The following is a 20,523-nucleotide window of genomic DNA, read 5'->3' as shown; positions in this document are numbered from 1 at the left end:
GAATATTATTAAATACTTATGTCTAAACATAGGTGGACCTTAAATGCTATTTTCTCCCAGTGTCTTTGTGGTTACAAGACTAATGGCTATTAAAAATTTTCACACTTAAGTTATCACTAAGGATCTGATATAAGACTAAATCCAGTATTAGTATTAAAGGGCAGGAATGGGCTGGAATCCATCTTTCATCAGCTCTTCCATGATCCACATGCTATATTCATTCATATCAGAGATTGTCTGCTATAGTAATAGATGCACAAAGCTGTGGCAAGTGCACCCATCTGGTAAATTAAAAGTTTGCTTTTAGGAAAAGAAAAGTATTCACTGTTGTCATTTGTTTTAGTTACAACATCTTTCACATTTGGCCCCACGTTTCATTTTACTTCATATTTTCAACATAATATTTTTTTTCTCCTAGGTCGTTGTACTAATGTGTTGTACTAATGTCACTGATTTAGTCCGCTTTTGTAGTGTAACTGTTTGAATTGTTAACATTTAGGTGAACGAGGGAACCTTATGCCTGGTGCACGCCCTATGTCCCCAGCCTCCAAACATCGCCAGGAGAACCGCTTGCCCAAACAGGAGAGTCGGGCAATCCGCTCATCTGAACAGAGCAGGGTGAAGACAGGGGAGGGTGGACTCTCAGCCAGTGAAGCCCTCATCCTACGCTCAGACACAGCCAAACTGCGGTCTGACTCTCACAGCCGCTCTCACTCACCCAATCACAACACTCTGCAGGCCCTGAAGGCAGATGGGAGAACCCCAGGAATTCGGGCTGACTCCCCAAACCCTGGCTCTCGCTCCTCCTCTCCCAAACAAAAAGGCGTATCCTCTTCAGGCAGGTCAAGTCCCTCTAGCACCTCCTCCCAGCACTCCTCCTCAACCCACCATGACAAGAACCTCCCACCTAAAGTTAGCCCTTCCTCCAAAGCTCGACTTGACCCTCCCAGAGAGAGGTCCAAATCCGATTCTTACACTCTGGACCCAGACACACTTAGAAAGAAGAAGGTTCCACTTACAGAGCCACTTAGAGGCAGGTCTACCTCTCCCAAACCTAAACTGTCTCCTAAAGATCCAAACAAAGGAATGATCAGTAATGCAGAGAACCGTGTTCCTTCTCCACATGTGACCCAAGAGAACCTCCACAGTGAAGTTGTGGAGGTGTGCACCTCCAGTGCTCTCTTGTCCAATGAGGATGCCAATGATGAGAATGTGGAGGTCCGTAATGCAGAAGAGGGATCATGCAAGGTGCACTTTAGCATTGGCAAAGCCCCCGTCAAAGAGGAACTAGAGAGCCGCTCTTCGCCCAAAGTCAGCCGCAAAACTTCTAGCCGGCACACACGCCCTAAGAAGGACAAATCTGGGCCTCTGTTTAAAGGTGAGAGTGCATCAAGGGTCACAGAACCTGCCAAACAGGCCATGTCACCCTCTGTGGCTGAATGTGCACGAGCAGTCTTTGCAGCATTTCTGTGGCATGAAGGTATTGTCCATGATGCCATGGCCTGCTCCTCCTTCCTCAAATTCAACCCAGACTTAACCAAAGAGCATGCCCCCATCCGCAGCTCCCTGGGAGGACAGGGTGCTGAGGAGAAGGAGAGCAAGTTAAAGAACCGCCACTCGTTAGAGATTTCCTCTGCACTTAATATGTTTAATATTGCTCCACATGGACCAGACATTTCCAAAATGGGAAGCATCAACAAAAACAAGGTGCTCTCCATGCTGAAAGAACCTCCACTGCCAGAGAAGTGCGAGGACGGAAAGGGAGATACCACTGCATATGAGACAACTTCTCACCCCTCTATGAGGGCAAAGTCAATCTTACCTTTAACATTACAACATCTGGTGGCATTCTGGGAAGACATCTCTATGGCCACCATCAAGGCAGCCACTCAGAACATGATTTTCCCAAGCCCAGGGTCCAGTGCCATCCTAAAAAAGAAAGAACACGAGAAAGACAGTAAAAAGGCAAAGAAGGAGAAGAAGAAAAGGGAGAAGGCTGAGGTGCGTCCAAGAGGAAACCTGTTTGGAGAGATGGCACAGCTCGCCATGGGTGGACCAGAGAAAGACACCATCTGTGAGCTATGTGGTGAATCGCACCCTTACCCTGTTACCTACCATATGAGACAGGCTCACCCAGGTAAGACTATACAAGGTTCTGCTTAGAGTTTTGTAATTTAGAATAAGGGCACTAGTCATTTAAATAGTGTCTTTGAATGTCAGTTTCACACGTTTTTGAGAAGTGACATGCCTTTCCAAAATGCGCTTTGTGCCTTTAACATCCTTCCTCGGTAATTCTCTGGCAGGTTGTGGACGCTATGCTGGAGGCCAGGGCTACAACAGCATTGGCCACTTCTGTGGCGGTTGGGCTGGGAACTGTGGAGATGGAGGTATAGGAGGCAGCACCTGGTACCTGGTGTGTGATCGCTGTCGGGAAAAATACCTGAGAGAGAAACAGACTGCAGCCAGGGAAAAGGTAGCCTACTGCTAAAAGCCTATAGTGCTGGAATGGGTGTCCATGCACAGCTTTTTACATCATATTGAGTTATATCGAGACTAATCTGCGTGTTCTTTGCCAGGTAAAGCAATCCAGGAAGAAACCTCTGCAGGTGAAGACTCCAAGAGCACTACCCACTATGGAGGCCCACCAGGTTATACGGGCAAATGCTTTGTTCCTGCTGTCGCTCAGCAGTGCTGCTGAGCCCAGCATGCTGTGCCACCACCCTCCTCGGCCCCTGCACTCCCAGCTGCTTCCCAGCCTCAAGGAGGGCGTGTCTGATGAACTCCCCAATAAAATGGGCTGTCTCTACCTTCAGACGCTAGCTAGGTATCTAATCGCTCGGCTTATAACAGATGATAAAACCCTACAGTAACACATGCTTGCGTAATGATGTGAGCCTCTCCTATGCTCCTTTCATCCCTCAGGCAACACACTGAAAACTTTGGGGCATACCAAGATGATAACCTCTTCCAAGATGAGATGAGATATTTGCGCTCAACATCTGTCCCTGCACCCTACATTTCAGTCACCCCTGACGCCTGCCCCAATGTGTTTGAGGAACCAGAGAGCAACATGAAATCTATGCCCCCTAGGTAACAAAACTTAGTGCTATGTTTTTAATTACTTCCACTTTGCTTAGTAGCATGATCCAAAATTGCGGCTGCTACTTCTTATTCCAGATTTTCTAATACACAACTTTCTACTACCAAAACATGACATAGACATGCATGTATGCACAGTATTTAATTTCCAGATCAGGTTGTCTTTACTTTCCCACACTAATAAATGATAGCTCAAACCTGACCAGCAGGTAATGCCATTTTTCTGTCTTCTTTGACATAGCAAGTATTTTGTTCATGTGAGCATCATTTTATACTGTACGAAAGAGCCTTGCTACTCCATTGATTAGACCTAATTTAGGTGTTTTTTTTTCTCAAGCAAGGAAAACTAAGCTTTAGTATGATGTTAATCTCTATAAGGGATTGACTGTATAGCTGTTAAACAAAAAGTTCCCATGGTAGCTGCTGTTGAAGAAATTGACCAAATTCCGTCTTAGAAGTTTGCTGTAGTGATGTGATTTTATTAGAGTATACCAGTATACTGGTGAACTGACCAGCACTGCTTAAAATGAACATACCACTGTATTGTTACCAAACACATTTCTACATGTTCTACAGACCCCCCACCCCCCCACACACACTTATGTTAATGCTATATTTTAACTAACTGAATGGTTGATGTTTATGTGCTGTCTTGTAGTCTTGAGACCAGTCCCATCACAGACAGTGACACCGCAAAGCGTACAGTGTTTCAGAGGTCTTACTCTGTCGTAGCATCTGAGTATGATAAGCAACACTCACCTTCTCCTGCCCGAGTCAAAGCTGTGCCCAGACGCAGAGTCCATAGTGGTGATGCAGGTAATCATGCATAATCATTTGAGAAATGATTAGTGATACTCAAGAATAAGCGATGCATCATTTATAACATCAACCTGCTCTGTCCCCCATACAGAGGTGGGATCTTCATTGCTACGGCACCCATCACCTGAGCTATCCAGGCTGATCTCAGCCCATGGCTCCCTCAGTAAGGGGGAGAGGAACTTCCAGTGGCCTGTCCTGGCTTTTGTTATCCAGCACCACGACCTGGAGGGCCTAGAGGTGGCTATGAGGCATGCACTGAGGAAGTCTGCCTGCAGGGTGTTTGCCATGGAGGTACAGCTGTTTAGGCTGCAACATATCTCTGTATCTCAGAGCTCAGGCTTGCTTTAATTGTTGTTTTATACAAGGTTATAGGCAATCAGTTGGCTGGATATTGTTAATCAATCCATTACATTCGAATTCTAAATTAGCTAATAGACTTAAATTGCACTCTAGTATTATTTGTGGTGTGAGAAGACTAATTACTATGATTTTCTCTTGATCCTGTCAGGCATTCAACTGGCTGCTGTGCAATGTGATCCAGACCACCTCTCTACACGACATCCTTTGGCATTTTGTAGCATCTCTCACTCCGTCACCCTTTGAACCTGACGATGAGGAGGATGAAGAGAACAAGGGGAACAAAGAAATTGTGGAACAGGTATTGAGTGGTTAAACTTTTAGCGGCATGCAACATTGGCTTTGCTTTGTTTTTGCATCTTGTAATGATACACATCCTAACTCTGTACCTACAGGAAAGAGACCTTGGCGTTTGTGAACATCCTCTGTCAGACATTGTTATTGCTGGGGAGGCAGCTCATCCTCTCCCCCACACCTTCCACCGTCTCCTTCAGACCATCTCTGACCTCATGATGTCACTTCCTAGTGGCAGCTCACTTCAGCAGATGGCACTTAGGTACAGTTTCTGAATGATCAACCCACAAACTAGCATTTTAAGATAAATTGATTTCAAATTATACAAATTCAGTAACTAAGTGCTGTACTTAAGTACGTAGTAGTAAGTACATGTACTACTACTTGAGTTTTTGCGTCAATTGAGAGCTTTAGTGACTTATTAATGCAAAATATAAATCAGCTAAACATTTATGAGGTATTATTAGAACTTAAGTACCCTGCATCATATGAAGTAGTTAGAATTAGCTTTGAATTACCTGAAATAAAGTGTTTTTAATCTAGAGTTTAGCTACTTTCCACATAAAATATCTGAGTTCTTCGTCTACTGCCTTTTTTGCAGCTTTGTCAGTTCTGAGCTTCAAGTACATATTATGGGAAAGTAACTTGACGACTTTTTCTTCTAGGTGCTGGAGTCTCAAGTTCAAGCAGTCTGACCACCAGTTCCTCCACCAGAGCAATGTTTTCCATCATATCAACAATATCTTGTCCAAGTCAGATGATGGAGACAGTGAGGAGAGCTTCAACATCAGTGTGCAGTCAGGCTATGAAGCAATGAGTCAGGCAAGAAAACAACTACTCACTTACACATCACATCTACTTTCTGTTGTTAACAGAGACTGAGCCAGCGGCAAGGCTCTAATTGTTTGTTATGCATCTGTGTTTATGACATGTACTAACCTGACATATATATGTGTGATTATAGGATCTGTGCCTGGTGACCTGTCTGAAGGATCTGACCAGTGTAGTAGACATGAAAACGTCCAGTCGTCCTGCCATGATTGGCAGCCTAACAGACGGCTCCACAGAGACCTTCTGGGAATCTGGAGATGAGGACAAGAACAAAACCAAGAGCATCACCATCAGCTGTGTGAAAGGCATTAATGCCTCCAATGTGTCTGTACATGTGGACAACTCTAGAGACATCGGGGTAAGGAGGCAACAGCGCAGCAGGCGTTTACTTGTTTGGGAGATATAACACTGCTTGTTATAGTATAAAGTAATAAATGGCATTGATGTTTTAGATGTATTCATAAGTGTTGTCTAATGCATTTCACTGAATTAAATTTTTCCTATGTCGTATACACAGAATAAAGTCACATCAGTGACATTCCTATGTGGAAAAGCAATTGAGGACCTCTGCAGAATCAAACAGGTATGGTGGTCACTTTCTTTAGCAGTTATGTTGGTAGTACAGTAAATCCATTCAAAGCCACTTTAAAAACACTACAAGTGGACTGTGCTGTCACTTTTCTGTGCCATATGAAGCTGTATATATTGATTGCTCCTGTTGTCTTTTCTCTAAATCATAATGACTTAATTTTAAGTACAGAAACAATGAAGCGCTAAATGAGTTGAATGTTGTTTTTGTAGGGTGCACTTTGCCCTATCTTGCATTACACACACATACACACACAGATATACATACACATGTGGCTGAACCCTGTAAACATGCCTGTGCTATTTTTTATTCAAGGTTGATCTCGACTCACGGCACATGGGCTGGGTGACAAGTGAGCTTCCTGGAGGGGACCATCATGTGATCAAGGTAGAACTGAAGGGTCCGGAGAACACCCTGAGGGTGCGTCAAGTGAAGGTCCTCGGATGGAAAGAAGGCGAGAGCATCAAGATTCCAGGACAAATCTCAGCCAGCATGGCCCAGCAAAAGAACTGTGAGGCTGAGACTCTCCGAGTGTTTCGCCTCATCACCTCACAGGTCTGTCAAACTGCTTCATGTACATGCCTTACAAATTATTTCGCCATTACCATACTGTACTGTTTGAAACCTTAATGTTTTGCAAATTTTTATGAACAACTAGAGTCTCTTGTAAACTTTCATGTTCCTACTTTCTTTTGTTCATTTAGGTCTTTGGAAAACTCATCTGTGGAGACGCAGAGCCAACTCCAGAACAGGAAGAGAAAAACCTGCTTTCATCACCCGAGGGAGAAGACAAGGTCTGCACATGCATTCATTGTGAAAAATATTCCGTTTAACTGACTCAAATATTTAGTGACCTTCAACCTAATGTTTTTATGAATAGGCACCATCTGATGCAGACCTGAAAGAGCACATGGTGGGAATCATTTTCAGCAGGAGCAAACTGACCAACCTCCAGAAACAGGTACATAGTTCCCTGAACCATTTCACATGATAGGTTATCCTAATGCCAGCCCTCTAACCTAATGTGTGTATTCGTTTTCAGGTGTGTGCGCACATTGTCCAGGCCATCCGTATGGAGGCCACACGTGTGAGGGAGGAGTGGGAGCATGCCATCTCCAGCAAAGAGAACGCTAACTCGCAGCCCAGTGACGATGACGCCTCCTCGGACGCTTACTGCTTTGAGCTCCTGTCCATGGTCCTGGCACTGAGTGGCTCCAATGTCGGTCGCCAGTACCTAGCTCAGCAGCTAACACTAATGCAAGACCTGTTTTCGCTGCTGCACACGGCCTCTCCGAGAGTGCAGAGACAGGTGGGCGAGGGTACACACACACAAACACGCATTTGTGTTTCTTTCACTTTTGGATTTGAATTGTTTACATGCATGTTGATTCAAACTGTCAATTAGTGCATAGCATGAAATCGGTAGCAGTAATTGGTTTTGTTTCACATGTCTACACATCAAAGCATTGCTAGTGGTCAAAAACTTAACAGGGTACCTTTTGTGATACTATATGCAATACTACACTGGCAAATAATATTAAAACTTTACGCAGATGTTTGTAAACAACCACAAACCAAGTACTGTTGCTTATTTTGTTCATGAAGAACTTAAATCAATCAGAAATTCCCTCCTCTCAGGTCACATCATTGCTTAGACGCGTCCTTCCAGAGGTCACACCAGTGCGACTTGCCAGCATCATTGGGGTGAAGGCTCTGCCGCCAGCAGACATCAGTGACATCATCCACTCCACAGAAAAGGGTGACTGGAATAAGCTCTGCATCCTTGACATGTTCCTGGGCTGCATCGCAAAAGCCCTCACTGTGCAGCTAAAAGCCAAAGGCACCACTATCTCTGGCACTGCCGGCATGGCTGCTGGCAAAGGGGTCACCACGGTCACACTGCCCATGATCTTCAACTCCAGGTGAGTTAATTTCTGCTGGGCCTCCAATATCTGAAAAAATCAAAGAGATGTTTTTATATGAGACTTGAAACAAATGTGTGGAGAGAAAGTTTGTCTAAATCTCACTTTTTTTTTTGCTTTTTATTCTTACTACCCCTTTCTGTCATGCTCAGCTACATCCGTAGAGGGGAGAGCCACTGGTGGATGAAAGGTTCCACTCCTCCTCAGATAGCAGAGATCATCATAAAGCTGGTTAAAGACATGGCAGCTGTAAGTTCCTTGTCCTTTAATCTGTCTTTTATTCTCTCTGCGAGCTTTATTTTATATTAAACCACTCTTGTCGTCTTTGTCAGAAAGAAATAAAATGTGTTTTATTGCACTGGGAAAAGTACCTCTAAGACAGACATTTGCTGTGTTTAGGGCCACCTTTCGGATGCTTGGTCCAGAGTGACCAAAAATGCAATAGCTGAGACCATCATAGCCCTGACCAAAATGGAGGAGGAGCATCGCTCTCCTGTACGCTGCATCGCCACCACAAGGGTATGGACTCAATCACAAGCAGATCTGTGTGTAGTGTTCTCATTAACAAATGCTGGGTATTAATTATTCATATATTATATGCTATTTTGTGTCATAGTTGTGGCTGGCATTAGCTTCACTGTGTGTGCTGGATCAGGACCATGTCGACAGACTGTCCTCTGGTCGCTGGATGGGAAAAGATGGACAGCAGAAGCAGATGGTGAGAGCGACATAAAAGCCTAAGAGGTGCACTGTGTCAAAATAACTGACGGATAATTAAAAGAATAACAAATTGATTTCCTCCTCTTCCATCTGCAGCCCATGTGTGACAACCATGATGACGGTGAGACAGCAGCCATTATCCTGTGTAACATGTGTGGCAACCTCTGCACCGACTGCGACCGCTTCCTCCACCTGCATCGACGCACGCGCTCTCACCAGAGACAGGTTAGTGTTGGTCAGCACACCTCCCATTATGTTAGGAAGATGCTTCATCTGGTTCCAGTAGTGTTCGCTGCTGATCAGTTCAATTATATGACGCAATTTCTAAAAGGAATAAGCAGTAGAATGAGCTGGTGTTTAATCTTATATTCTTCATGGCTGTGTTCAGGTGTTCAAGGAGGAAGAGGAGGCCATAAAGGTGGATCTCCATGAAGGTTGTGGGAGGACCAAGCTCTTCTGGCTCATGGCTCTGGCAGACTCAAAGACTATGAAGGCCATGGTGGAGTTCAGAGAGCACACAGGTAAAAACTAAAGCAACAGAGCATGTCACTGTGGTTTTTTGGGTATGGCTTCATAGTTACTCATGTCTGTTATTTTTGCAGGCAAACCAGCCTCTAGCAGCTCAGACGCCTGTAGGTTCTGTGGCACGAGGAATGGAACCGAGTTGTCTGCAGTGGGCAGTGTGTGCTCAGACCCAGACTGCCAGGTAATTAACAGCATCTGTTAACAAAAAGACATTATATTATCTGAATATCTTGTCTTCTGGCCCATTCAGTTTTTGACCATCTGATTCCTTTTGTTTTGAAAGAGACACTGAAGCTCTAAAAACAATCTGCAAATACATATTTTTTTTTTATATATCACAAAATGCATGCAAGATATGTTCACATCTACAATGCGCAAATACACTAAACAATAATCAGACTGTACAAAAAAATAAAAGCAGTATAAAAAATGAAATGAAATAGATGATCAAAACAGTACAAAATAGAAAAAACAAAACTTAATTAATTAAGCTGCTATTTTAACCAACATCAGTTTATTCATTCTGTAAGCATGACTTGAAACAGATTTGTAAACTCAAAATGCAGATGGCAAATGCACAGATTGTGTTCCCAATGAATTTGGTGTTTGGCTTTTTGCTGAATTGCATTATTTACACTGTGTTCAAAGATGAGTATGGATTCAACCCTGGTAGAGCTGAAACATCCTCTCCTTTGAGAAACCTCCCCGACTGCCTCACAAATTATGGTCCAACCTCTGCAGAGAGCAAGAAATACCAGAGGCACATTAAACATTGCAGAGTTATGTAGTAAAGTGTATATTTTACTGTGGTCCCTAAGCCTCACTGGTTTCTCTTCTGTTGCCTCCCTCAGGAGTATGCTAAACTAGCCTGCAGTAAAACTCACCCTTGTGGACACCCCTGTGGAGGAGTCAAGAATGAGGACACGTGCCTTCCATGTCTGCACGGCTGTGACAAAAACAGTGGATGTCTGAAACAGGATGCAGATGACATGTGTATGATCTGCTTCACAGAGGCCCTCTCTGCTGCTCCTGCAGTACAGGTAGCTCTAAATATATGTTTGTTCATCACATCAAAGAGTTCCACTTTAGATTTTTTCCCATTTAATGTTAATGAATGTTTGCTCTATTTTCAGCTGGACTGCACTCATGTGTTCCACCTTCAGTGTACTCGGCGCGTTCTTGAAAATCGCTGGCTTGGGCCCCGAATCACATTTGGGTTCATGTTGTGTCCCATTTGCAAGGTAAGATGTTACCTCGGCCACTGTGACAGTACAAATTAAGACAGCAGCAAAGACGCTGTTTCCACCAGTTTGTTCAATCTGCTGAAATGCCTTGTTGAACAAGCTCTGTCTACTGTGTGGCTTTTCCTCGGCAGAGTATGACTGCTGCGTTCACTGTCATCTGTATAATATGTCAGTGATACGTACACTAACAGAACCTTCTTTATGAATGTGGGCTGGTTTGTTTGTGCCTTTGTTTGCCTGCAGAACAAAATCAATCACTCAGTGATCAAGGACCTGCTCGACCCGATTAAGGAGCTCTATGAGGATGTGAGGAGAAAGGCCCTAATGAGGCTGGAGTATGAGGGTCTGCATAAGAGTGAGGCCATCACGACACCAGGAGCACGTTTTCACAACGACCCTGCAGGCTTTGCCATGAACAGATACGCATACTATGTCTGCTACAAATGCAAGAAGGTACCATTTAAACTAAAATCATTTTTAATTTAAATGTTGTTCTGGAGTTTGTCATTAAATGACTGGTTTTACTTCCAGGCTTACTTTGGAGGAGAAGCTCGCTGCGATGCTGAAGCAGGACAGGGAGATGATTATGACCCCAGTGAGCTGATCTGTGGAGCATGCTCAGATGTATCCAGAGCTCAGGTGGGTAAATGATGCTTGTGGGGATTCAGGTGTTACAATGGCCAGTTTAAAGGAAAAGTTTGACATCTTTTGATATACACTTATTCTTTTTTTGTGAAGAATTAGATAAGAAGATTGATACTCTTTTTCTTAGCTATAACTCAAGAACCCATACACTAATTTTGACAACATTTAACACAAATGTCTAAAAGAATAAAATGATGAGGTAATGACATTTTATGACTTCTTTGAGTCTTTCTGTCTCTGTGAAATTGCCAGAAAAGTGGCCGAGACTCCAGACTCCTAGAGAGGCAACTGGTATCAATCTTCTTGTCTGAAAGCCTGCCATATGAATCACATGCATTAACTGTTGTTAATCTGTGGTCTTCACATTAAAATATAATCCCACCCATGATGAGTCTTGTTTACTTTTCACCAGATGTGCTCCAAGCACGGAACAGACTTTCTGGAGTATAAATGCCGGTACTGCTGCTCGGTGGCTGTTTTCTTCTGCTTTGGCACCACACACTTCTGTAACGCCTGCCATGATGACTTCCAGAGGATGACCAGTGTCCCCAAAGAGGAGCTGCCCCATTGTCCTGCAGGTGCATAACAATTATATTGACTACACTCTCTGGAAAATGTTAAATTATTCAGAGTGCAGGCGACTGACAGGAAGTACCAGACAGAAATAACTATAGGAAGAAAAACAAGCTTTGATGTCTTTTTTCCTTTCTTTCACAGGGCCCAAAGGCAAGCAGCTAGAGGGTACTGAGTGCCCTTTGCATGTGGTTCACCCACCAACGGGGGAGGAGTTTGCTCTGGGCTGTGGGGTGTGCAGAAATGCCCACACATTCTAAATAAGACTGAAAACCAGTGTGTCTACTGTGATTTCTGGCTGCTGCTCTTGCCCAGCCGTGAAACTCGGCTCGTGCGTTGTCGAGTCTCCTGGACACTGGACCAGGTTTCTGCTTGACGCCAGGAGTCCTCAGGTCTGCTCTTCTACCAACATCAGTACCCAGACTCTGTGATGGATATGAGCTGCGGCTCCTTTGGATTCAGAGTGACCTGAATGAAAAAAGAACAATAGAATTTCAAAAAAGAAGAAAAAAAAAAGATAATAACTTGTGACGTGTTTGCATGCGGCCGTTGTATTCCCTCGGCTTCTATAGACGTTGCACACCTCCTGATCACTGAAATGTAACTGATTAAACATTGAATATGAAATAAAATTGCTTAAAGGCAACTGTGGATCAGCGTGGGTTTAAAAAAGAAAAAAAAGGAACAGGCCGTATTTCCAGCTTCCTAACTATGAATTTAAAATATTGTTGTATGTAAACTTTTTTTCGTAATCTTGTACAGTATTCTCCACTGTCAAGTGCATCATGGGTTGACGGACAAAAAAAATAGGAGTTGGTGGTTAAGACTGTTAAGAATATTATGTTTGGGAGGAAAATAGTGTACGATTTACCTAATCTTGTATATAATGATACTATTCAAAAATAGCTGTATTCCGAAGTTGCTACTCTTCACTTCAGTTTTGTTTGATATTCTGGGTTATGTTTTGAGCCAGAACTTTTAATGAAGTGCAATACTGGGTGTGCCTCCTATTTTGCAGCTGTTTAACCTTTGGAATGTATGTCAATAAAGCCACTGTACATTTTTATACAGTAGACAGTCGTAATTTTCCCCTCTTCTAAATGTCGTCTGGAAATGAGAAGGAGGAGCCTGGCGCCTGCAGTGAATGAAGGTGGATGTAAATCCTATTTGCAGCTCTGTCAAACAACAGTACCAAATCCCACTGGAATACAAAAACAAATGAACACCTCGCAGTGAGACTGATTACAGCTGAATGATTTGAGGGGCCAGTCTTCACACCAAATAAAATTGTGCACCTGTAATGCTTTTCCCTAGTAGGAGGCAGGGGGATTGGGGGTCAGGGGAACAGTGTCGATTAAAAGCAGCTGCTGTTATATAAAAAGAAGCTTATTACTTGTGAATCTGCTCTGTAATATCTGTGGTGGATGGATTTGAATGGTAATAAACCAGGTTCTCTGTTTCGCAAAGTATACCTGTGTCATTTTTTAGAGTGCTGACAGTGCCTTGAAATTACCTGCTGTAATTTAAGATAAGATAAGATAGGCCTTTATTAGTCCTGCACAGGGGAAATTCACATTGTCAGTTTTTGAGATGTGTCTGTGCCAATTCTGGCCAAGGACTTCAGTGATATTTCCTGTATACCTTATTTTTGTACATACCAACATAAATAGGGTGGAACTATTGTAAATCTCAGCAGAGATGAGAGAAATACCAAGATATATCACTGCCATTTATTTACTGATGCTAAACTTCGGTAGTTTTACTGAACGTCAGTATAAACTCCCCTACTGGCCTACAGCACCCATGTAAGGGTTATGTTACAAGAGTGTAAACATTAATAGCATTCAAAATGTTTTATTTTTGCTGTTTGTCATTCATATTGTCAAACAAAATGTTTTACAAGTGAATTTCCACAGACAAACACATGGAATTTTATTAGTTTTAATGATACATTCACAAAGCAAAGACTGTCTGCAACTGGGCAACATGGGGATATTTTCATAATCAATAAACGGGGGATGAAGTTAATAACATTTTACATTATAGCATTATAATAGCAACGGAGACAGGAGCTAATGTCTGTATATATATTTTTGACTATTGGGTGAGTCATCTTTCTGACACAAACGATCTTTTCCAACAGCCATTTCGCATTGAATTTCCCATGGTGCATCGCTGCTGTCACAACAACATTTCGCCATTTCAGGTTTAGGGGGCAGTAACTCCCGCGAAGGAATTGGGTCAGCTGAACGGAGGTGCTTGGCTCTGGCCGCTTCTTCATTGAAAACATCTTTTACGTCTTCTCTATCGTCAGCTGGCTTGGTTATTGATCTCCGATGCGTGTTATTTGGTTGGTGCGAATGAACTTTTCCAGCGTGGGCCCGGGCTGAAGTGTCATATCAGTGGTCGGATTTTCCTGCTAACAGCTAGTGAGCTAGCAGAGTGTAAACAACAAGGTACGATGGTTGATCAAGCTGGCTAGCTGTGTTTTAGCAAATATCACAGAATGAAATGAGTTGTGATTCATTCTGTAAATAATCTTGAATATTCGCATTAACAGTGTGGGCTAAATATTACTTGGACGTTTATATCTACTGCGAGTTTGCTCTATAGATGCCGTTGAATGCAGTTAATTCTCGTGTAAATTTGACGTGTAATGTAGCTAGCTAAGCTAACGGGTACTGTAAGGGGCGCTGTTGTGTTAATGTACGTTACGCGAATTTCTTCTTTCTTGTTAACTCAATTTAAACCGAGCGTAGGTGCAGTTCGGCAAGTTGCACAGTCAGCTATTTATATGTTCTGCTCTGCGTGTAACATCAGCATTGATAGTTACCTGTCTAAGCATGGCCTCCTGCTAATACAGCTTAACGTCATACCATGCAACAGATACGTTTTATTTGGAATAAGCAATAATTTAACGTTTCTGTGTCTTTTATCAACACCCGATTATATTTTTACTGTGAGCATTTATTTTTCCATTGGCCTTTTTTATAATGGACCTAAACTTAACCAGCAGACAGCAAAAACAACTATTCCCTTAAATGTTGCATGAATGCACATGTTGTTGCAGTTGATACAGAAGCCTATTAAAGTGAGAAAGTCCAGAGAGTCCGCACATAAACTTACATACAGTCACATTTACAAGTCAAATCACACTTTCATTCATATAATCTATCAAAGGCAGTGATTTCATTATGATGAGAGGTGTTTTTGAAATAGGAAACTTCTCCTCAAAATACAAAATATTTTTAGGTTTAACTGTTGTAGTGCTTGATTTGCCAAAGTTGGGATCAGACAGGAGTTTGAAACCCCGGTCTACTGTCAAAAGTAAGAATAGATTGTTTGATTATTAGGGTCATCCACATGAGGACCATTCATGTCAGAGAGGACTGATGTTTGGAATAGGCAGCCCAAAGCAATCGTATTGTTTGGGGTTCAGTAAAATCAATTTATTAATCAGTGTAATTATGTTGCATAGTTTAAATAAAAATAAATAATGTTTGCTTTGCTATGCTGGACTACAACTAGCTTGTTATCTCAATTTCTCAGGATGAAGCGGATGAAGGGAGGAGAGGAGGGCAGCAATAGCTCCTCCAGTAAAAGCCCACCGGAGGCTCGCAAGAAGGTGCGGAAGGAGACAAGCGAGGAGTCTGAGGCAGTGGGAGCCAGTGGGTCACCAGACAGCGACTGGGCACGTCTGCCTCAGGAACTCCTGCTACACATCTTCCAGTACCTCCCCCTGCTGGATCGGGCTTATGCCTCACAGGTGTGCCGTGGCTGGAACCAGGCTTTCCACATGCCAGAGCTGTGGCGCTGCTTTGAATTTGAGCTTAACCAGCCAGCCAGTTCTTACCTGAAGGCCACACATCCAGACCTCATCAAACAGATCATAAAGAGGCACTCCAACCACCTGCAGTATGTCAGCTTCAAGGTGAGTGTGGGAAAGCATTCGTGTTCTGTGCTTAACTGTTAACAATTTGCATACTCCATCTGGTGATTTTGTATTGCTGAAATAACATCTGATCTTGTTTGTACTTGCCAGGTGGACAGTAGCACAGAGTCTGCAGAGGCAGCCTGTGACATTCTTTCACAGTTGGTGAATTGCTCACTGAAGACCTTGGGGCTCATCTCTACAGCCAGGCCCAGTTTTATGGAGGTTCCAAAGGTAGAATTCACATAAACACGATGGGTACTCCACTCTGAGGATGGGGCTGAAAAGCAGTGTTTGTTCTTTTGCATGGCCAAGGACAGTTTGGTATAATTTCTTTCAAGGCCTCCAGATGACATAGAATGATATTTTTAAGATTTATTTTGTCTCTCTCTGAGTGCATTCTGAGAATCTTTCTGTGAAATGTCATAGTCTTTATCATACTACCCTGGCAAACTCTTACAGGTTATCTTCATTGAATTTTTTTATGCATATAGTCTGGTTTTTGAATACAACACCTTTTAGCACCCCTTTCATCAAAAATGTCTCTTAGAACGGGTGTAAATTAAAGCTCTGACAGGCTTTCATGTGAAAATGTTTCTATTCTAAGTTTTCTAAAAATAAGTAATCTTAACATATTAAAGTTAGTCTCTTATTGACAGTTGCAGTTTGAATTAGTAGTGAATCTGAGTCACTGGGTTTTATTGAAATCTATGATACCAATCTATTATAATTCATTGTGTAATTGAGTAATAATTTTTTGTGTAATCCACTTTTGTCCTTCCACAGTCTCATTTCATCTCAGCTTTGACTGTGGTGTTTGTCAACTCCAAATCGCTGTCTTCGCTGAAGATTGACGACACTCCAGTGGACGATCCATCACTGAAGGTGCTGGTGGCCAACAACAGTGACACCCTGAAACTGCTGAAGATGAGCAGCTGCCCTCATGTCTCCCCAGCAGGTACAAAGACTTTCATTTGCTTTTCAGACTCACAATGCTCTAAGAGTTTCCATCCTGTGGTTTATTTGGAACCTGTAATTTTCTCCTCTGCTCTCAAACACTGTTGTCATTGTTCACTGTGTTATGCCTGAACTGCTATGTGGTTGTACTGATTGTACCTCTTGCATGCATTTCCCTGAACCGTTTTTAATTGTCAGCTATGATAATGACTGGCATTGTCACATTTGCAGGGATCCTGTGTGTGGCAGACCAGTGTCACGGGCTGAGAGAGCTTGCACTTAACTACCACCTCTTGAGCGATGAACTCCTGCTGGCTCTCTCCTCGGAGAAACACGTCCACCTGGAACACTTGAGGATCGATGTGGTGAGCGAGAACCCCGGTCAGCACTTCCACACCATTAAGAAGAGCAGCTGGGATGCCATGGTGCGGCACTCGCCCAAATTCAACCTGGTCATGTACTTCTTCCTCTATGAGGATGAGTTTGGCCCTTTCTTCAATGAGGAGATCCCTGTCACCCACCTCTACTTTGGTCGCTCAGTCAGTAAGGAGGTCTTGGGCCGCGTTGGTCTCCACTGCCCTCGTCTGGTGGAACTGGTGGTGTGTGCCAACGGCCTGCGTCCTCTGGATGAGGAGCTGATCCGCATCGCGAAGCACTGCACCCAGCTGTCGGCCATCGGCCTGGGTGAGTGCGAAGTTTCCTGTAGTGCGTTTGTGGAGTTTGTCAAGATGTGTGGTCGGAGGCTTTCCCAGTTGTCCATCATGGAGGAGGTGCTGATTCCAGATCACAAATACAGCCTGGATGAGATCCACTGGGAGGTTTCTAAGCACCTGGGCCGGGTCTGGTTTCCCGACATGATGCCGACCTGGTAAAGTGAAGCCAAAGAGGCACACAGAGTTCACTTCATATGGTTTGTGGTATGGAACATTGATGGGCTCCATGTTTGCACTGAAAGGCCTTTAGAAGCTCAGGTGTAGTGGAATGTTTGGTGCCAACATGAAGAGCATAAACATGCTGAACTCCTGTGTACAGGGCAGGGATATAATGTGGCATGTGACTGCTGCGCAATGTTATCATGTCATGCAAATACCACATCAATCTTTGCCTGTTAGCTTCAAAATGGAACTCATCAGTCTGGCTTTTTCACTTATTTAACAGTGAGCACATGGACTAGTGCAGGGGGAATCATTCAACTAAAAAGCAGTGTTTTTATAACTGCAAATAGAGTTATATGGACATTGTAATCTATATTATGAGAAAGAGTTGTGTGTGTGTGTGTGCGAGCGAATGTGAGTGTGTGTTTTAATGTTTTTTAAGATTGTGGAATAATTTGGGACAATTAGGTGCACAATTGCATGTTGTTACACTACCACATGGCCTACTTAAATTCATTTTGAGATAAGCAGCTCTGCACTCTGTAACAAAATAACTTTATTGGAAGTTTGAGATGGCTGCAATGTTATTTGTATATAGTATGTGACAGTTGGTGTTTTGTCGGGGGGGAGGGGGGTGTTACTTTATTTTGCAGAAGAGTGACTGGATCCTACACCTAATTGTAAACTAACTTAAACGTAAAGAGCAGCAGTAGAGTCGATGGCATGTTGTTTTTGGGTTTGTTTGTTTTTTCCCTCCTCGCCAGAGCTCCGTCATGCATCCCAAAAAAAAACAAAAAAACAAAAAACATGATTGTGAAAAATGTTAGAAGTTAGCTAGCAGAGAAACATAAATGTATATATGGGTTTCTATCTTTGTGATGTGAACCTGTACAGTGTTGATTGCCATAGAGTTTTATTTTCTCCAAGTTAGGCAGTTTTTTTTCTTTGCTGCACCACACATCAATTGGCTTGACAAAGTTAATTTCTCTGTTTTGTATAAATAAGGTTTCTGTACAGTCATAGATTTCTTAAGCACCTTAGATCATATACCAAATGATAGTTCGGAAAAAGACGAGTCTTTCTGCCCTAGTGAAAAGAAGGAAACAGTCTTTTGATGCTCCAGTTCCTACTAGTTGGATCCAGATTCAGATGATGATTTTTACACTGTACTGGGGCTCTGTTGAATCAGGATACCAAGGACGTCATATTGAAGTAATAAAGGTACAATTACTAGAGGTAATTGTATGTAAATAAAGAAATGTCTGAATTTGGAGGTAGATATTGGTGAGTATCTGACCTTCATGATCAGATTGCTTCATAACAATCCTATAGATTAATATCTGTAGCTGTTAGCTCACAATGCATGCTGGGAATCCAAAACTAACCCTTTGTGTCTCTCAGGTGCATTAAATTATATTTCCTAAATAGGTTTCATTTGCATCTTCTGTTATTTGCCTGTTCAAGCTCTAAACCTGTTGTGAATATCTGCTTTCCTGTTAGCCCTTATTTGCTCTGTATCTTGTTACCACATCTTACATGTAGGAGAGGAAGCAGTAATCATCTTGTCATTACAAACATTGTCTTTGCAGATATGGCTCATGCTTCTGTCCAAAACATCCATTCATTTCAGTTAAAAGAGATTTGGCAAGTCAGAGGAGTGAAACAAACTTTTTTTCCTTTAAGAAGGAAGTCAAATGCATCTGTATATAAAACGCTGTGTGTTTGATTATTATGAATAGAAATGTACTTATTTCTTTATTTCGCCCTCTGTCAGGGTTTGAAGTTTCCTTAGCCAATGGCTTGTGTCTTTTATAAAACCAGAGTGCGAGTTATACTTTACTAGATGGATCTTTTTCATACCTTAGTCTCTAGAGAAGATAAGCTGTGTAATTTATTGATATGGATACTGCTTTTGTAATGAATTTCTTTTTCAGTTATACAAAAGAAGCAATCGTTATAATTATAACCAGCAAGCAGACCAGCCACAAGATAAGTTTTCTTTCTTTTTTTGTTATGACACTTTTACTTCTGTTGCGATGATTTTGTTACATGCAGGTCATCGAAAAGTTTTGTTTTTTTTTAATCCGCAACTACAATCATTTGTCATTGCACAGGAGAGATTTTTGGCAAGTAAGTTTAATCCAATACAAAACCAGGAAAAAGATTAATTTATATTGCAGTCAGTGAATTAAACCCTGCACTCTTTCTGCAGAGGAATGCTATCACTTTTGTCTTAAACTGCGAGCAGGACGATATCACTAAAAGAAAATGAAGCTGAATTACACCTACTTGAATTTCAGGAGAAGAAAGCAGTGCTGATTTGCATGGCCTCTCCACAATCACCAGATTAGGGAGATTTTTTTTAAAGAAATACAGTAATTAATTTAACGTTAGAAGAAATTTAACTGGAATATACAGTACGTGGGGAAAAAAAGTCCAGAATAAGGTAGATTGTAAGAAGTTTAACAAGTGGATAGAAGTACGGTCTGAAGATAATCTAGATTTCGATTAAGTTTTCTTTTTCCAATTTAATTTCTTTTGTTCATGTCGGCTAAAACTGTCACGCTTACTGAGTGCTGCTTCTTATTACTGGATTGAACTAACATGAGTCTGTTGATGGTGTTGGTCTCTTATCACTGAAGTAGATTCCTGTGCTGATAGTCTGTGCTCATGTGCATTAGCATCTCAGTGGAACAGCAACATATCTCCTGAAACGTTTTCATAATTTGTGCAGCACATTAGACAGCTGCGGTGATAACAGTTCTGAAGTGAAAGTTGTGTTGCCATACTTGACTGATTTGAATCATTTTCCTTTTGTCTTTACTGGAAAATTCAGATGGATGAGTAAAACTTAAATACAGCTATTTTAACCTCATTTGTTCACGGTCCTCCAAGTTTTATTAGAAGTAAGCTGGTGTTGACAATACTGTCTTTTTGTTTTGCTTCTGTATGGCAAATGCTTTGTCTGCTTTGCTTTACTGGTCACCTGTCTTGAAATTAAAGTTGTTTTAGACATGTGATCTTATAATGTTAATAAAAATATAAAAAAAAAATAGTGAATGCACCTCTTGCATCTCATTCATCTCCAAACACTGCAGTCATTTTTTATGCATATTACTAATTAAATAAAAACACATACACA

At 42.1% G+C, this 20,523-nt stretch overlaps 2 protein-coding genes across 13 annotated transcripts in view; both read left to right on the top strand.

Annotated features, from left to right (window-relative positions):
- mycbp2 (MYC binding protein 2) overlaps positions 1 to 13,087 on the top strand; it is a 60,535-nt gene extending 47,448 nt beyond the window's left edge. For all 12 annotated transcript variants that reach the window (XM_046405064.1, XM_046405060.1, XM_046405062.1 and 9 more), the window contains 28 exons: positions 500 to 2,137; positions 2,304 to 2,473; positions 2,577 to 2,824; positions 2,923 to 3,090; positions 3,758 to 3,915; positions 4,010 to 4,209; positions 4,427 to 4,576; positions 4,671 to 4,831; positions 5,235 to 5,391; positions 5,534 to 5,758; positions 5,918 to 5,983; positions 6,305 to 6,544; positions 6,694 to 6,783; positions 6,870 to 6,950; positions 7,032 to 7,298; positions 7,628 to 7,911; positions 8,064 to 8,160; positions 8,311 to 8,430; positions 8,528 to 8,629; positions 8,728 to 8,856; positions 9,020 to 9,152; positions 9,234 to 9,337; positions 10,008 to 10,196; positions 10,290 to 10,397; positions 10,644 to 10,853; positions 10,932 to 11,039; positions 11,458 to 11,623; positions 11,763 to 13,087. In XM_046405064.1, coding sequence (XP_046261020.1) covers positions 500 to 2,137; positions 2,304 to 2,473; positions 2,577 to 2,824; positions 2,923 to 3,090; positions 3,758 to 3,915; positions 4,010 to 4,209; positions 4,427 to 4,576; positions 4,671 to 4,831; positions 5,235 to 5,391; positions 5,534 to 5,758; positions 5,918 to 5,983; positions 6,305 to 6,544; positions 6,694 to 6,783; positions 6,870 to 6,950; positions 7,032 to 7,298; positions 7,628 to 7,911; positions 8,064 to 8,160; positions 8,311 to 8,430; positions 8,528 to 8,629; positions 8,728 to 8,856; positions 9,020 to 9,152; positions 9,234 to 9,337; positions 10,008 to 10,196; positions 10,290 to 10,397; positions 10,644 to 10,853; positions 10,932 to 11,039; positions 11,458 to 11,623; positions 11,763 to 11,878 — 5,885 coding nt within the window. In that variant the 3' untranslated portion in view covers positions 11,879 to 13,087. The remainder of the gene's footprint in view (positions 1 to 499; positions 2,138 to 2,303; positions 2,474 to 2,576; positions 2,825 to 2,922; positions 3,091 to 3,757; positions 3,916 to 4,009; positions 4,210 to 4,426; positions 4,577 to 4,670; positions 4,832 to 5,234; positions 5,392 to 5,533; positions 5,759 to 5,917; positions 5,984 to 6,304; positions 6,545 to 6,693; positions 6,784 to 6,869; positions 6,951 to 7,031; positions 7,299 to 7,627; positions 7,912 to 8,063; positions 8,161 to 8,310; positions 8,431 to 8,527; positions 8,630 to 8,727; positions 8,857 to 9,019; positions 9,153 to 9,233; positions 9,338 to 10,007; positions 10,197 to 10,289; positions 10,398 to 10,643; positions 10,854 to 10,931; positions 11,040 to 11,457; positions 11,624 to 11,762) is intronic.
- Positions 13,088 to 13,788: 701 nt separating this feature from the next.
- Positions 13,789 to 20,256, top strand: fbxl3a (F-box and leucine-rich repeat protein 3a). Its single transcript, XM_046404185.1, has 5 exons — positions 13,789 to 14,074; positions 15,168 to 15,549; positions 15,661 to 15,783; positions 16,336 to 16,507; positions 16,738 to 20,256. Exons 2-5 carry the CDS (start codon positions 15,169 to 15,171, stop codon positions 17,376 to 17,378), a joined length of 1,317 nt encoding a protein of 438 aa, XP_046260141.1. The 5' UTR covers positions 13,789 to 14,074; position 15,168; the 3' UTR covers positions 17,379 to 20,256.
- The last annotated feature ends 267 nt before the right edge of the window (positions 20,257 to 20,523 follow it).

This window comes from Scatophagus argus, chromosome 11 (genome assembly GCF_020382885.2).
Source record: "Scatophagus argus isolate fScaArg1 chromosome 11, fScaArg1.pri, whole genome shotgun sequence".
In the NCBI taxonomy this organism is placed as follows: Eukaryota; Metazoa; Chordata; class Actinopteri; family Scatophagidae; genus Scatophagus; species Scatophagus argus.
This window is presented reverse-complemented; position numbering and strand designations above follow the sequence as displayed.